Source organism: Buteo buteo, chromosome 17, assembly GCF_964188355.1.
Source record: "Buteo buteo chromosome 17, bButBut1.hap1.1, whole genome shotgun sequence".
In the NCBI taxonomy this organism is placed as follows: Eukaryota; Metazoa; Chordata; class Aves; order Accipitriformes; family Accipitridae; genus Buteo; species Buteo buteo.
This window is the reverse complement of record NC_134187.1, coordinates 5,339,128-5,357,065: the sequence shown is the minus strand read 5'-3', so window position 1 is coordinate 5,357,065 and position 17,938 is coordinate 5,339,128. Positions and strand designations below refer to the sequence as shown.

The 17,938-nt window shown below is 39.1% G+C and overlaps 1 protein-coding gene across 2 annotated transcripts; it reads right to left on the bottom strand.

Moving 5' to 3' along the window:
- Positions 1-52: 52 nt before the first annotated feature.
- On the bottom strand, positions 53-16,097 carry RHAG (Rh associated glycoprotein). Of its 2 annotated transcripts, none has more exons than XM_075048966.1 (10): positions 15,907-16,097; positions 9,179-9,362; positions 7,754-7,904; positions 7,411-7,558; positions 6,607-6,773; positions 5,595-5,732; positions 4,687-4,808; positions 3,938-4,023; positions 3,234-3,307; positions 53-1,502 (listed from the first exon to the last, which is right to left on the bottom strand). In XM_075048966.1, exons 1-10 carry the CDS (start codon positions 16,016-16,018, stop codon positions 1,425-1,427), a joined length of 1,260 nt encoding a protein of 419 aa, XP_074905067.1. In that variant the 5' UTR covers positions 16,019-16,097; the 3' UTR covers positions 53-1,424. The 2 variants fall into 2 exon arrangements, with proteins under 2 accessions (XP_074905067.1, XP_074905066.1); XM_075048965.1 differs by lacking the exon at positions 15,907-16,097 and adding an exon at positions 11,128-11,270 and having other exon boundaries at positions 56-1,502.
- Positions 16,098-17,938: the final 1,841 nt, after the last annotated feature.

Sequence of the window (17,938 nt, the reverse complement as noted above, 5' to 3'; positions counted from 1 at the left end):
ATGGGACAGCCCTGCCTAGTATATTTCTAAAGTTTTTCAAGGAAAAATACATCAGCAGAACCGAAAATATCTGTGCTATTTCATACAAGAAGAGTTTTCCCCTTAAATCTGATAAGTAAGACTTGAAATGAGATGCTAATATAAAAAAGTCTTGAATGTTCATCCATGGTAGCTTGTCCTTCTGAGACATCAGTAGTAGTTTCTGTGTCTGAATAATGCCTAGAGGCACTGTGATCCTTCTGTTAGATTTTCATCTCCCATCCATTGCCTCCCAATGGATTATCCCATGTAGGTAGGAACAAATGTGTGACTCTGCTTCCAGCTACTGCCATCTCACAGAGTTCCTTCAGATGCCTCAATTTTTGTATCTCTTAAATGAGCAGCCATTATCATCACTTCTCAGGTGGAGTTAATTTATCTTAATTTAGCCTCAAATTTCTTCTTTCTGCTTTATCTTGTTTTAGGAGGCAGTGACTTCAAAGGTAGCGACTCACCACGCAGAAGTTCTCCACTGAGTCTTCTGTAGGTTGAACATAGTTGCTTTCCGATCAGTTCCTAATAACTGACATTTTTTCTTGGAGCTAGCATTTAGTTCGTTTTATATCTATTGACATTAATGGTGCTACTATCCACTTATTACTGTTGGACCTAATAAGACATATTATGTAATTACCTGGTTTCATAACTCCTACTCAATTCCCTTATTGTGTCCTTGAAACAGTCTAAATAAATCTATGCCAATAATGATATTTTTTACCATTTCACTTTCTTCTCCCTTTCAATAAACATATTAACAAAGAATCTTGCCACTCATCTTGCCACTTAGTATACCTTATCAATCACTATATTCTGTGCTTTGCCATGAAAATTATTTCAACATTTTGTTTCCTGTCATAACCAGTCTTCAAAATGCAGCACATTGTCTTCCCCATCCAAAAATAGGACAACACACTTTCTTAAAAAGTTAATCTGAGATGCTCTGCTGGAAAGCTTGTTAGAATCCAAACAAACAATATCAATCAATTTCTTCTTGATTACCCTTACGCAATTGAAGGGTGTGATTCTAACTCAGAAATCTTGCAGTTAAATATGGTATCCTCTAATAGGCTTGAAACACAAAGGTTGCTCAATGGCTATATTGACTCAGTGATGACAAAAGGTAAAATACAGATAATTTTGTAGAGCAGTTTGGGATGGGTTTTCTGATGAGCAAATATATTGGAAGGATCTAATTAATTCACTTGAGCTCAGCATAGTGACTATGTATTCTAAAATCAAGCTTGTTTTATATTACAAAAATGTAGTTATCTACCACCCCTTCTTGAAAACCTAATGTGATTAGGACAATACTCGGATGGTTTTTTTTTAGCATTAGAGACTGAAAAGAACATCAGCAGGACAAATATTACAGATGAATTATTTTTCTACATTGTGGCTTCAAATCTGCTGGGCCCGTCATAGTTGTTAGCGTGAATTTCCTGTAGTTTCTCCTCTTCTGGAACCTGCCATGAAAATCAGAGAAGAGTTCAGTTGATGAGATATAGACTTCCTTTTTCCACAAAAGGAGACTAAAGTGCACTGAGAATGTAATTCTGTTTGTAGATATTATGTGTCTTTTTATTAACGTTGACCCAGCCTGACATGAAGCACCAGTTGTGAATTCTAAGGGATGAATTCAGGGTTTTCTTAATAGTAGAATATCTTAACACTGATGTTAGCTACAAAAGTGAAAAATTAATATCTGAGATTTTCAAAGAGCTCTAAAGAAACAAGGTGACCATCTCTAATGAAATGTAAATGATGTTGTATACCAAATATCAATGTCCCTTCCCATTACCTGATAAAGCTCACTCAGAATATTTCTGAGCCGTTCTTCTGATTCTACAGGACTTTCAATTGAGCAGGGTTGTATTGTTATCACTAGTCAACACAGGCTGTGAATTCTTCTGCCACACTTTAAAATTTTTATTTTCCTGACATTTTTTATCATTTACGTATGACAGCCTATTTCAGGTCTTGCCAAAAACCGGTGCTTTGACTTTCCCGAGGTCAAACAGTGAATGACTTGCAGAGCTGTCATTAAAAGTGGTTTTTTATGATTGTTATTGCTACAGCTGATCTTTTGGCTCAAAAGTGCCCCTTTGACTGCAAACTTTCTCTCACCAAAAGCTAAATTGTATGGTTCATACTGGCATTTAATTCATTAAAAAACTAATAAAATCTCCTTTTGGGTTCACAACATTTTATTTACAAGGAATGTATATCATGTATTTCTTCTTGTCTTGCCTTCTTTAGTTTGTCCTGGCATAAAGGATAAAATTCTGATTGCCTAAATTAAGAATCTGTCATCAGTCTCTAATGAAGGGAGATGCAGAAAGTCTACAAACAGTACAGGGAGCTTCTCAAGTTAGCGAAGAGGAAAAGTATGTCTGAGTTTCTGCTCTGCACTTGACCGAAGGCATCCAACTCAGAGATGTGTGTGGGACTAAGCTGATCAAATCTAGGTCTCTACAGTACAGAGCTCTATGTTTGACATAAGCAATGAAAGGTCTTTCGTTATCAGTGGGGAATATAGAGACTTTCAAGGTTTTAATTCATGTAACCTAACATAGATCTGAAAGGATTCAAAAGAACTGCAATCTAGAGCCAGTTCTTCATTGAGCGCAAAGGGAGCTTGGCAGGGCTATTTCAGATGTACTCATTTCTCTGCCCCATTTTTTGTGTCTTCATGCATAAAACATTAATGCCATGAGGCCCATCTTCTTCTGATAACCTCAGTGGTCAGATCATTCAACCAGGATGCAGAAGAGCTTCTGCTCAGCCTAAGGGAGACTCACCCTACAAATACTGAAGTGGTCTAAATTTCATTCAGTATGAAATTCTAGATGACACTAGAAAAGTAGCAACATTTAGCCAAAAATGCAAATATCATGTGTCTAAACTACAAGAAGGAAGAGGATACCTGACACAGCGAGACATAAAGAGCTCCACCGAGGTCTCAATTTATTGGCTCTATTCCTGCTTTTTGTTCAAGGTTAGTCCAATGTAAATGGCATACTAGCTAGCAAGTCCAAAAAAGATCCTGAAGGTGGCCTTGATAAATTCACAGCCTGAGGCAGAGCAATATTTTTGAAAGCTGACTTATGTGTGCAAACCACAGACCCAGGAGAACAGGACTGCAATGTGCTGTACATCTTTGAACATAATGAAAATAAAGGGAGGTTGTATCTTACCTCCCAATAAACAGAGTCATCAAAGCAGTTCTGGTCAGATGCTTGTCCCAGGAAGGGCAGCTTTAGAATACCACCTGCAGGAAAAACAGCATCAGAGGTTAGAAAATGGACAAAATGCCCAAATAAATGTTCCTCAGATGTGCCCTGGGGAGTCATCTAAGTTTTCTGACTCATTTCCCAGTCTACGGAAATACCCAACCATCTTGGGACATCAGGTCTCTCATTGTGAGAGATGCAGGTTTCTTCATGTTGACATGAATAAAAGCTTGTTTTTAATTGCTCAAACCTTTCCCAGGTTTCAGACTGGAATTTTCTATTTCAGCCTGAATTTTTGTTTGGAAAGTATCCATAATCATGTGGAAACATGTGACACCTAAATGAATATGTCTTAATCTCAAACTAGTTTCTGTTCAGAGTTTTAAGTGTCTGAATCTGGAGAAGAATTCCATTCAGAACAACATCTTACTATTCCTATATATACAACCCCGTATCTTTGAAGCATGTATTCAATAAGGTATTGAGACTGAATTTGAAGACAAAATTGTTGGAAAACTGCTTTTTTTATATTTAAGTTTCTGCCATCACACATTATTTCTATTTTTTTATTTTGTATTATTCACATGAAATTGTTGATACGCTGAGGTTCTCCATGGGCAAACCTCTAAATTCACATATATTTCGGTTGCTCTATGCATCATACTGACCTGTCAAGGCTCCGCCAACCAGTGCAATTCCAAGTGTGCTGCCCAGGGCAGCAGCCTGCATGCCAGGACTAAAGCGGTCACCTTGCCTGAAAAGGGCAGAAAACCAAACCATTCGCAATTAAAAAAATGTTACACTTTAAGACTGATAAGTGGTCTTACAACATTGTATTTGCTGTCTGCTGGACAAGATGGCTCACAGGAAAACATCCTGCCATTGCTGTGTACAAGACAGAAATCATTATTTTATTCTGGGGTTTTTTTGGACTACAGATGAAAAGTTCTTTGAAAGGACTATTAGTATCTTGTAAGCCTTTAGAGAATGCTCCCCTTTGTCAAAAAGACCAGCATTTCATCTTCTTACAGTCATTTCAGATAGAGAAATAGCACATCTTGCCAATTTTCTTGGAAATCTTACTGTTACGAGCAGTGTAATTGTAGAATTGTAATAAAGATTCTTCTACATTCGAATGGTTCTGTATGCTGTTTTGTACGATGTTTTTAATTTATTTATTTTTACTTGAGCTTTTAATTTGGAACAAGGTTGGCATATAAAGAGTATGTTAAAGGCAGGATATCAAGAAGAGTCCTATTTAAACCAAAACATGATGTCTGACATCAAACCAAAGATGCATTTTTTGAAAAAAAAAAAAAAAAAAAAAAATATCATAATTAGATCCAAGGAAGGTGGAAAATTAGGATAGATCTTCAAAAATCAAGAAGATCCTTTCTCTCTTCTCTCTATAACTCACCTAGCTTCATCTTTTATCGCAGTTACTACGATGCCAGCGATACCTCCCAGTATTCCAGGTAAACCATGTAAATTATGAACTCCACAAGTGTCTTGAATGTTCAGCTTGGATGCCAAGAAAGGCTGAAATGAGGGGAAATATGAAGTTTATAGTGGGTTTATTGTCTTCCATTATCTAGAGAATGATATGCAAAAGAAAGTAGTGCAGAAGTACAAGAAACAATAACTTATTTTATGTACACAAAGTTTAGCTATAAAACCTGCTATCTTTCCCTTCACTGTGAAATTGTTTCTATGCAGAGAAGACCAAGTATGTATGTATAATGGTACAAATGTCCAAGCTACCACCATAAATATAATGGTACAAAAGATATGACAGTCCATTGATATTTCTAATCTTTTCTGTCGCTGCAGCAAAGGTTGAAAGAGGTGGCTAACTAGCACATACACACCTGTTCTGAGTCTGCTAGTCAGGTATTTTCTCCATCAGGAAATTACAGTTTAAACAGTTTTACTCAGAATATTTTGTCTCTACAATTTGCACATGAAACAATTCCATTTTATACTTTGAAAGTATTTTTTGATTACAGATCTATTTAGAAATTTCAAAAGAGTGAAATGTAATTAGTCCTATTTCACTGAAACATGGGTTTGGAGCAAAATTCTGTCAGCCTCTTGAACAGAAATCCCAATGTCAATGAATTTTAATATGTTCATGATCCTTCTCTCTTTCTAGCTAGTTGAGGGACTGAAGTTAGCTCACAAGCATATATTTAAATCACAGTGATTTAAAAATAACTTTAGCTAGAGCTTACTCTCTATACTGTATCAGCCTAAAACTCCCTTTCTAGCAAACAAAGGGAGCTCCAGCAAAGCCAGTGAAGCAAGAGGTGGGTCCTCAATACTTACAGTCAGGAAGTGGAACCCAAGGACAGAGATGATTCCAGCCATGCTCCCAATGCACATGGCAACAAAAGGGTGGATGGGCATGTCAGCACAGGTACCCACTGCCACTCCTCCTGCCAGGGTGGCATTTTGAATGAGAACCTGCAAAGAGTATACAGAGGTGGAGATGAGATATGGGGAACAGAGGCTTGTTTCAGGGCTGAGTGGCTTTGAAGGCTTTTTTCCATACAGAAGTTTACCTTTTCTTCAGGCGGGATTTTTCCAATGAAGATTGAACAGGAATTTAAAACAGGGTTCCCTGTCACATGTTCAAAGTGTTGGTTCAAAGCTGCTCTAAGCCAGTTTAACTCGGGCCAGGTTAATGACATTCAACTTTTGCAAAGTCACTAGAACTCATCTGACCTCTCGAGAAGCCAGGCTGAGCCAGTGAGAACTGCCCTCTACAACAACAACAAATTCTGCAAGCTCATTGAACTGTGCCTGCTCACGCTGGGCTTAGGTAAACACTGCAACTACTGGAAAAAAGTGGGTGGAAACACAGGGCTGGATTTTAGGTAGGAGATGAAAGTTGACAGCCCCAGCCTAGTTTGGCTTTGCCTGTTGTGCACTGTGAGATTGCCAGGGAACAGGTTGTTGCCTTGAGAAACCTATTTTGGCTATTGCAACACTGTTGATTCACATAGGATCTTCTTTGGAGCAAGACCCAAAAGTCCACCTGAACGTTGGACTGATGCGTCTATGGTCCAGCAGGTTCCACGGACAAAAGAGAACAAGGGAGCAGGACCATCACTCTGCAGATGGAGTGGTCTCACTGAGGAATCACCACATCACTAAAGCAGGGTGGGTTGCCTCAGGGCTCAATCTTACATTATAGCTTTTAGAAGCATAATAGCTCTAATTTTGCCCACACTATGACCAAAGGCTCCAGATAGCTCACGGACATTGGGAATCTGCCTAATCATCCTTGTTATAGATGGGTGACTCAATTTAACAGGGGTTGCGATGTGATTCTTACCATACTGAATTTGCCTCTTTGATCCACCAGGCTGGAGAGGGCAAATGTTACGACAGTACACGCAGCCAAGGAATAGTAAGTGTTGACAATTGCTTTAAGCTGGTAAATTGGTTCAGATGCAATGGCAGAGTTAAAACTGGGCCAAAAAAGCCAAAGGAACAGGGTACCTGGATGAATATAAGCCGAAACGAAACAAAGACTATTCAGTCACAAGGGGTATTTCAACGTGAAAGATCCAACACAACAGAACTAGCTACAAGAAATGAGGAAGATGATGAGTAAGAACCCCTTGTCATGCCCCACTCGCTGCCAGAGCTCACCACCACTGTGAAAACCATACCATAATAGGATGCATTAGCAAGACAGTTCACATGCAAATCCTTTATCATCTATTGATATAACTGATAGTTTTAGCTGGTGAATTGATCTATGAGTAGATCTGGAGGACAAACAGATGTATGGTTGCTAACATTCATTAGTGGGACAGGAACAGATCAATACTTCTAATGATGGCCAATTTCTATGCAAATGCTGCTTATAAGAGAAGATTTAACAAAAAGAGAGTCACCACTAAAGCAAAGTGAAAATGCATCTTTAATTTGATCTCTCCTTTTTTTTTAACCAAGGAAAAACTGTAAAAATATGTGTGTCACTGAAAACTTTGTGAATGCATCAGACAAAAAAGAATATGCCTCTAGGAGTGTACTTAAGAAAATGGATGCAGCATAATAATAAGCAATCATGAAAACATAAGGATGAAAGAAGGATGAACAACAGATTAGCACTCACTATTACTTCACTTACCAATCATGGCAAATATGTCAGAATGATAGGTAGATTCTTCATTTTCATGTTTATTTTTCAAACCAGGACGATACAGGACTAGGGTCACAGCCAAACCAAAATAAGCTCCAAAAGCATGGATAGTCATTGAGGCTCCAACATCTGTGGCCTGTAATAAGGACCCAGAATAATGCCACAGATTTTATACAGCATGAAGATGAGGATTTGATGAAAGAGAAGTTTGGATGATTTTAATGGTTTATTTTCTATGGTAGAAACTAGAACCTAGTATATGTAGACTGAAGTATTACAAAGTGAAAGCATTTGTTATAAACAGAAAACAGTTTTTACTAAATAGTTGTACCTGAAGTATTTCTGTAACTAGATATTCATTGCTTGCAAAGACTGTGACCTCCACAACTGTCAAGATCAGCATCTGAAGAGGACTTGTTTTCCCCAGGACTGCTCCAAATGAAATCAAGGCAGCTGCTGTACTGAAGTCTGCATTTATCATGCTGAAGTTAAGAAAACGAATAAAAACAAAATAAAGCAAAAAAAAACCAAAACAAACCACCACAGGAAAAAAGAAAATCCGTTTAAAGAGACCTGAAATGAGGCTATAATATCAAACCTGCCTTATTAAAATGATAGAGCTTTAACTCTTCAGATGCAGAATTATCAAGATCATCTTTGTGGTTGAAAATTAAATCAAACCTTTCCAGATGGGTTTTGTAGGGATCTTACCAGCTACTGAGGGAAAAGTGTGGGAAGGTTACCTCCTTCTTATACCATATATATGCTTAGCTGGTTGAAATTGTAGTGAAAAGTCAGATGAGATGTGTAGTGTGGATATGCAGGGATATTTCCAGCTCTGACTGTCCTTTGACCTCCAAAGATGACAGGGAGCTCTTAGCTTTGGTCACATGGTTTATCTCATTCCAAAAGCCTTGCATGCCTTTCTATCCCTGTGCATCATGTTTGCACTAGCTGTCAGGAAGGACCAGTGTTAACAGGTTATGGGGAATGGCAAAGATAAATAAAACCACAAATTGGTCAAAAACTTGCAGCGCAGAGGGGCACTAACTTATGGGTCCCTCTGCAAATGCCTGTCTGTAAGCATTAAGGAACTACTTATATTATTTCTGCTTGTCCCTCAGTAACATTTGGATGCTGTTCCTTTCAAAATTGTCTACAAGTTTTCTCAGAAAATGGAACTATAGATGTGGAAAACATTCTGAGACCTTGGTAGAAGCAGGACAGATGAATGGGAGGGGGATTAAAAGTATCTAGAGACATTGCTCTTGAGGACTCTTATTCTATGATTGGGGTCCAAAACCTACTGCAGTATGGTGCTCATGTAGATCATTCCTTGAGGAGCAGGAGAAAACCTCATGAAAGGACAAACACACTGTTCCAGCCTTTCTTCTGTGACCCCATGTGTCATGGAAGGACAGATCCTTTCATGCCTGCTGGATGCAGGAGGTGCTGTGCTACTGCTGGAGGTCTTCCAGCTTCCACAGCTCCAGAGATCCAAAGCAGAGTCTCTCCATCACCTATGGTGCACGTGTAACATAGCACCTCAGTTTCATCCCACCCTTTGGTTCCCTTGGCTCAGGGCACAAGACGTTGCCCATTTAGAGGTGAAAGGCAGAGGAATGTTGGAGGTGGACAGTAAGGCTCAATCAAATTTCAGAGAACTTACAAGTCTGATCCCACAGGTGTGGTAGTTTACGGCTCCTCCTGAGATCTTAAGGGATAGAAATGTCAATTTTGGTAAAATCACAGGTACCTTTTGATATCAACATGAATTTTCTCTCCTTTTCTGTGCAAAAATCCTTGAATCAGGGTTCCCCACTGGAGACCGAGGGCAGCAATGAGCATGTTGATACCAACACTGCTGAATCCATATTTCTTCAGAAAGGTCATCAGGAAACCAAATCCAACAAATATCATCACATGGACATCCTGAAAGACTGAAGGGAAAACATGTCTGTGTAGTGACTATGAAGGGAGGAAAGTTAGGGACAAATGAGGATTTAACAGAAGAGTTCCAAACTCATATCATCAATGTGAACCATCCTTCCCCACTTTGACCAGCCTACTAGTTGAAGATTGAGTCTCTGGAAAATGCAAGACCCAATTATTGATTTTATTCCTTGCTATATAATTATGGAAATAACTCCAGGTCTCTATACTAGGAAATTTAATGGGTCTGGAATGGTTCTTTGCATGTGAAGCTACCTGGAACAACACAGCTTCATGTCCTTACAGGAAAGTTCTCTTCCCCCTCAAACAAAGGTTGTCACATCCAGCATGTTCTAGCTCACTCCAAAATTGTACATGGGATTTTTTTGATAGAATGCTAGTTGGCCCAGTGAAAGGGATACTTGTGATCCCTAAAAATTACTGTACAAGAGATTGATTTCTTTACCTGTGTAAAAGAAAAAGATATTTAAGGTAATGTCTAAACTAGTAAATTAACATTGCTAATCAGCATATACTTAGCCATCCTTTAAACATGCTTTTTTTTTTTTCAAACATGAATTTTATTAAAATATGGTTAGTTCTTTTTCTACTTTTTTTTTGGAAGTTCTTTTAATTTCCTTTTTTAGGCTTTTTAATACAAGCTGAGTTTATCATCATAACATGGATATTTTATATTTTAAAATATTTTGTTACTCTGAAGTGTTTAATGTGGTTTAATTGACTCTACACCAAACAGGTTTGAGTCCCGTAATTAAAGCTTTTTCTCTGATTTTTATTGTTAGTAAGAACCTCAGTATAGATAAACTATTTATTTTCATTTCTACTTCATTGCACCCTACATGCAAATACATGGGAAAAGCTTGAGACATTGACCTGGTTAAGTTAATATTTGGCTTGAAGTTACATTTCCCAGAGACACACTTTCAGCATTCCTACTTTTGCTTTATGCATTACCATGTTTAGCCAAGAGAGGGCCCAAAAGTATAAGCTGCTGGAGATTCCTAATAAAGTCTATTATATTTGTACTGCCACATTCCAGCCCTGACCTAGCACTGAAATACATACACACATGTAGTAAGATCCTTTACGTTGGGCTACATGCATCTAAGAAACAGCATAGAAATGCAGGTGGCTCGCAGACATCCCCAACTCTTCTGCTTCCTCTTTAGGCTGGACTTTTTCACGTTTATTTCCCGACTTCGGTAATGGCCAGTGATGGGATTTCTGAGGCCCCCGCAGTCCTTTGGAAGCTACCCGTTTTCCTCCATGTTACTCAGTTTCTAGAGCTATTATCCAAACTCTTGTGTTGTGCTTACTACTTATTTTAAAAGATACATAATCAACTTAACTTCCCCATTTGGGCTTCTGCCTTTGATATACATGCATATTTTGTATTGCAGTGCTGTGTGAAAATAACTGTATTGCAGTAGTGTGTGAAAATAACTGTCTTGCTTAGAGCTCAACATATTCCCTTGCTTCAGAGGACCTGGCAAGACATGAAAAAGATATGGCTGGGGACAACCCAAACCATGCTAATACAACCCTCCTGATTCTACCAGCAGCAAAGTCTTTAGTGTTTTAGTAGATGCAGAACCCAAACCACAGCTTAATTGGCCCAAATTCCGGGGTCAGTGGGGGGTGTTTAGGAAAAGGATATTAAAATCCAAGATCATTTGACAGGTACATCTGTCTGTGCACCCTCCCAGCTTGCAGCAGCCTGTGCCGCAGGAACACAGAGCTGTGCCTTCATACCTGGCTTGGCTGGGGTGGTGGATTGCACATCTAGAGCAAGTCTCCTTCAAATGTCTTGGAAAACACGTAGCAGTGGTTAGGACCGGTAGGAATGAGAACGGATGGCCTTCCCAGCATTCCTCTAACACCATCCTGATGATCTCAGATACAGGTGATCACCCACCTTTTTTTTTAAAGTGGAATAAAAATATCAGACAGCTGTTCTCAAATAAGGGAAGGAGTAATGCAAGATCTCTTTCCTTCTTTTTTTGAGAATAAATGGAAACTGGATGCTGAACAAGCCTTTTTCTCCCCTTTAAAAAATAATTTTCTGTGAGTGACCATTCACCCAGTAGCCTGTGGGATCAGCACCTTTGCATTTGAGAAGTGGCCAAGGCTATGTGTCTGACTCTTATGTAACCACTTTATTAAAAACTTGTTAATGTTACCAAAAAAATACAGAACTCGAGGGCAAATCCATAAAAGCTGCACAGCAACATCTACAAAAGTAGCCTTTTTGTTTGACTTTAGCAGAAGAAAATGGAAATGTATTTAATAAAAGCTTAGCATGACAAGTCAAAATGATATACGACTTCAACAGCTTTCAGTTTATATTATACTTGAGTTTCATGCACAAAATGAGGGGTACGTTTGAAAATGACCTACTTCTGCTCTTTTTATTATTTAATCAGTCTATGCCCTGAACTTTCCAATAAAGTTTTAGTTTTGCCCATTCAGGCTAGTCAGCTCCAGGTAACAAAATTTTTCCAGTCTCCCAGAGGAGATTATGGTTTGTTAGCATTCAGCATATTACCTGCTCTTGTTTGCAATCTCCTGGTTAAATCATTGCAGACAAAGCAAGTAAATTGTTCTCATCAGAACAATCCCTTTGATGTATACAACATCCCAGTAAGTCATGTCTAGGTTAGTAAAAGATCCTTTACTGCTTAAGTAACCTGACTCTATGTGTAAGCAACAGAACAGGTTTGAAAAACACGTTGATGACTTAGGAATTTAATTCTCAGTGCCCATCAATAGGGCTTCTGCATGCTCAGGTCTCTTTTGAAAAGTGCTTTTAGAAATCTTACCCCAGCCCTGAAGATTAAAAGCAATTCTGTTTGAAACAAGCAGCTGGTTGGCATGTAATCCTGGGTCCTCCCGAGGGCTAGCCAGGATTCATATAAATGTTTTAAAGCTGTCTGGACTTATTTACAAAAAAAGATTAAGAGTCCTGGTTAAAACTAGGTGAATTCATGGATGTTGAGGACAAATCTCAACTAGTCTAGCCTATACCTTGTGCTTTAACTACCTCTTACACATCCTTTTAAAGAAGAGTAGGTCTGGAATGATTTAAAACGATGGAGAAAACAGCATGATTTGAAATAAACTGTTTCAGTAACTAGTTGTGTTTAACAAAACGTAGTACCTCTGTCTGTGAGACAGGAAAATAAAGATTGGAAAAAATGCTCCAGCAGATCCTGAACAAAACCACTGTATGTGATTCTGCAAGGCTGCCTGAGACCAACAGATTAGTTCCACTGCAAGGTTTCCGCATGGTGGTCAGTCTCAACACAAAGTTGATTGTGGCATCTGGGTTTATTACTAAAACTGTGATTTTGCTCTGCCTAAAGGAGTAAACCGTAGAACCCTGAACAAAAGGGGCACGTAAGTTTTCCTAAGCCATGAGTCATGGATCAATCACAGGATATTACATACAGGATACCAGTACTAAAGAAATCCTCCAGGAGTGCTTGCAAAACCATCACACGCCTTTGTCCTCCCTTTCTAGTGGCACGGCACACGTGAAGTTGTCCAGCCAATTCACCATGCCTGTACTTGCATCCACCAGAAATAGATGTAATGCAAAGCTATGCTTTGGGAATGATCTCAGCTCAGCCCCCCCCTTACCTGAGTACAAAACTATGGTAATCCTCAATTATTATTTTCATCTTTCTTCCATCCAAAAATACTGAAACAGCTTGGATTCATTGTGCTGAGGTATTTAAGGCATATAAAAGCAGGCCCTGCACTGCAGTTCTGAGAATATGAATTGTCCCCTGCATGAAACAACTAAATCTATGAGGTGGGTTAGCATCCCTGGAGACAGCATGGGAAGCTGTTTGAACCCATCTTTTTGTGAACTCAGGGGAAGTCCTTGCTCAGGATATGTCCTAAAACATCTAAACAACCATAGCATTAACTTTCTGCCAGGTCTTCAGGCAAACTGTGCTCTTGTGTGTACTTTGTAGACAGGGAAGTTTGAGAGGAAGAGGGCCCAAAAGTGAAAATACAGGTATTAGGAAACCCTGTTTTTATTCCACTTTGTTATTGTGAATGAGATCCATCAACTCGTAGGTCAGCATCTAAAAGTCCAACATTACATCTGCGGCATTTGCTTAGTTTATGTCTCTACTGGTAAACTGAACAGCCTAACCAAAAGGCGAATGGCACAGGCTGACGCATCTGTACAGTTACATGCTCTTCGCTCCCAAACACTGTTCACACCTGTACTAATTGAGAGTAGTCCCTTATCTACGCTATGCCTAAAGCCATATGGAGGAGGACATCAAGGTGCTGGCTTGCATGAGCAAAAACCACGCCAGAAGCTTGCTAGCAGTTCAGTAGTGTGGATGGGGTGCAGGTATCACGTAGTCATACACTGTCTGTGCACGAAGGCATGGGAGACAGCAGGCAATTTCTCCCACATACTTTAGACACAGGAATTAGGGAAGAAATAACTATAGGTGATCCCTAACTGGATAGATTACATTTAAAGGCCTATCTTGTAGTGTTAGCATCTGGTGAGAAGAATTCTTTTCTTTATGATGTTGATGAGGTTCCTGCCCTCTCTCTGACACCTTTTTAAAATGGAGATATTAAATTAGAAAACAGGGCTCCACGCAAGGGCTGGGAGAGGGTTTTGTTAAGTGCAAGAACAGTCTACCCCAGGAGCTAACCAGGGAGCACAGTACCCATGGTGATGTGTGTGGCACAGGCAATCTCCATCCAGAAAACTCAAGGTTTACTAAGAAATGCACCACAGTACTGTAAGAGGCCACTGAAGACTATTAAATTACTGGCATAAGCACGAGGATCCCATGCACCTTTCTTCATTTTCCTTGGTAAGGGCAACTCCAAGAAAATGCAGGCCAGTTTAGTACCAGAGCCAGCAGGTACGATATTCAGACTGGAGAAGGTAATTTTCTCTGGTTTTGCAGGGCAAAAAGACCTTAATCTGAGTCTGAAGGACCCATGTCCTAGACAACATCCTTCTGGCTTACCAAATTGTACAACGATGCCCAAAACACTATTGTTCTGTGGCTGTATCTGTTGTTGTTGTGTTGTTTTGGGGTAGAGTCAGAGAAGAGGTAGGTGGACAGGGGTTTTAGGCCATAGCTATGTTAATAAAATAACAGTGCCAGAGCAGAATTATTTGTGCTGTCAAATTATTCGTGTGGTTTCTGGCATAGTTTTTACCTAGGCCAACTATTACTTCATGGGTGATAGCGGACCAACGGTCATTCCCAATATAGTGTCTCTATAAGGCCACCTAATTTCGGAACTGGGATAGTTAAATATCATGGACATGGCCAAGTTGTGTCTCAGAAAGAGAATGGGCTCTGGCATAGCCTAAGTTACTATCTCCTAGGGATACTGCCCCTTCTCAGTGGAGTTAACCCAATTTTGAATAATTAGCCCCTGATGTTCATCACCTGACTTGCATCTGGAGCTGAATAATGCCGTGCATTCACTGTTCTCTCAACTGGCCAATGCTCTGTGTGAGAATACACAACACAAGACTACTAGGGAGTGAAGAGACCCTGAGATCACATTCCCCTGTAACAGTCACTGAAAGACCAGTCGGAATGAGACAAAAAGAGGGTTACGTTCAAAATTACATGGGTACTACATAACAGGCAAGGAGTTCTGTACTGTTATGATCATCATTAAGAGGTTTGCAATCAGGGTTACAAGTTGTTAAGACATCAGAGCCAAGAAAATGAACAACAAACCTTCAATACGGCCATCAAGACACAGGCTGTTCCTCTGCAGACTTATTTTTCTATTTATTTACAACAGTCTGATCTTTGCATAAGGAGGAGAAGGAGGGTGGGAGAAGTAAGCAACTACTTCTCAGGCTAAAATCTTCCTCTCTAAACTTGATCAAGCATTTGCAGAACAACAGATCAACGGAAACGTTTACCAGCTGAACCATTGCTGTCTACAGCTGAGTCACTGCTTTGAAAAATAGGAAGGGGGTTATTCACCTTGTGACAAAAACTATTGCCCTTTATGGAGTCCAGTTTCTGCAAACATATTTTGTAATGATGATGAATATGCTGCCCGATTTCCATGTTCTCATAAGATAACTTTTTGAATCGTGGATAATAATAATGAAATGTTCTGTTCATTTTCATTATTTGATGCAGTAATCAGGATAGAAGGTCCGTCAAGAAGCACTACCATCCACCTCTGAAAAATGCTAGAATTGTTCAAAACAATTCATATTTCTCCAAGTTTTAACCTGCTATCCAAGCACTAGAACTATTTTCAGAACTCTTCTCTCCCAGAACACCTAACTTGTCAGCAGTTAGCTACTTTCAGAATTTTATATGTGCTCAACTTGAATTTGAAGCTTTGAAGCCTGCTGCTTTTACACCTCAGAAAAAGTTTGTCTGCCCCAAACCATGCCTTTCTTTTCTAGCTATATTGGTAGGTCTCACAAGTTATTCAGAAATTTTGCTTAGGATTAGTTTAAAGAAATTCTAACTTCTATGAATCTTAGATAGCAACACTTACCTGGGTATAAAGTTTCAGAGGCACTATGCTCGTTATATTCCACAAATATCCCAAACAAAACAATGATGGACACTTCCAGAAGAAGAGCCAGGATCGAGAACTTGAACCTCATGTTGGTGTCAAGGGCTGAAGGTATTGCAGGAGAGCAGGCGGCTGTGAGAGCTTGATAAAGTACGCTTGCCTTCAGTGGAGCTGCCTAATTCAGTGGATCTGGGTGATATAGCAAAAAAAAAAGAAAAAAAAGAAACAGAGAGACAGGCAAACACACCGTCACACCCACTATGGGAGGGAAATGGGAAATAGTGTGGGTCTATATAGCAATTTCTATTTCCCATGCTATTTCTGTGCATGAAATGCTGGCTTATTTTTTTTTTCAATTTGTAATGCAAATCAGCTCATTTAGCCACAGATATCCTTCTCGCTGTCTTATACATATTTTAGAAAGGAAGTAGGCTAAAAGAAAATCTCGCAGAGCCTGGTTTGCTGCACATAGTAAGGAACACAGTGACAGTCAGTTGTGTTTCCTGTAGTCAATAATTTCTTGAAGTTATAGCTTTTGTTTTAAAAGGTAAATAATTTTTCATCTTATATGAAACATGGATAATTTCCTATCTCTTCATATAGGATATGATAAGCAAAGAGAAGCTCTTTCAGCAGTCTGAAGAAGTACTTGTTCTTATTTCACAGTGATTGAAGCACCCAGAGCACAAGTTCTCATTGTGAACTCACTTAAAAAGAAAATAATTATAGTTCTTCATAAGAAAAAAGGATATTCCTTGCTGTTAAACAATAAAGCTGTGGATTATTAAAAAGAGGAGTTTGAAAAAACAGCTCAATTTTTCAATTTTAATTATTGCTTTTTGCATTTCCCTTAGCTCAGACAATGGAAATAGGTCAGAGACCAAATTTCTTAAATGGTCTTTAAAAAGCTCAGTTTGTAAACTTTCTTATGAAGGAGCAAATTAAATTCCATTTAGATTACTGTTGGACGATCACTTGTTCTTGAGATTCACACTGCTTATCAAAATTTGTCTTGGCTCTTAAAAGTTTTGTGGATAAAATATTTTATTGATGTGGTACTGAGTAACTTGGCCTCTGTTAATCCAGTATTCAGAAGATAGGCCAAAATTGTATCGTAGGAGCCTTTATTTCACGAAAAATTGTATCTATGAAAAAAAAAAAGGATGATATTGCAGTAGTAGACTAATTGGTTGTGAAGTAGTAGTGCTAGGATACAGCAATAAAATGCTGTCAGTCCATGGGTATAAAAATCGGTATAAACTATAGATGCTGGGAGGTGATGCTACATTGGGCTGCTGCCCTGGTGAGACTAGTGTTGGAAAACTGCTCACACGCTATGGGATTTAAAGAACTCGGGGGTTTTTTTGGGTCCATCTATACTGGTGTACCAGGCAGTGCCATGGCCTTTTCTCCAGTCCTGAGGCCAATTTACAGATCTGTCAATCTTTAGCTTGCCAAGCAGGGTGGCTGACACGACACTTTTTAGAAATGTCCCCTGCTCACAGTAACTCCTGCATTAAATCTGCTTGATGCTGCTGTTGTAATCTTAAGGAGGATAAAAGCCCAGGCACTGTTCAGCTTTCTAGTATAAAGATTACAATTAAACCATTGTCCAAACTAAGTTTAAAATGACCTCAGCTTTTTCTCATTGAAAATGGGCCTGTAGATTTGGAATGGAAACCAAATTATTGAGCAAGAAGAACATACCAGTCTGTCGCAGAGTCAAACTTGCAAGTGGTAAAGTTAAAATAAGCACATCCGTATTTTTTCTTTGTAGCGACTGTATTTCATCTGGACAGCTCAAAGAGAGGAAGCAGAGCTTTGTTAAAATGCTATTGCTCATCTTTGCTGTACCACAGGATAAGACAGGCGGCAGTGTTTTATTGTAAGGACCTGGAGCTCTTTCATTTGCACAGGAAGTGATTAAAAAAGAACAAAATCACAAGTAAAGTTCATTGTTTTTTACCCATAGCTCAACCGTGAATAACTTGTGTTATTCATTACAGAATGT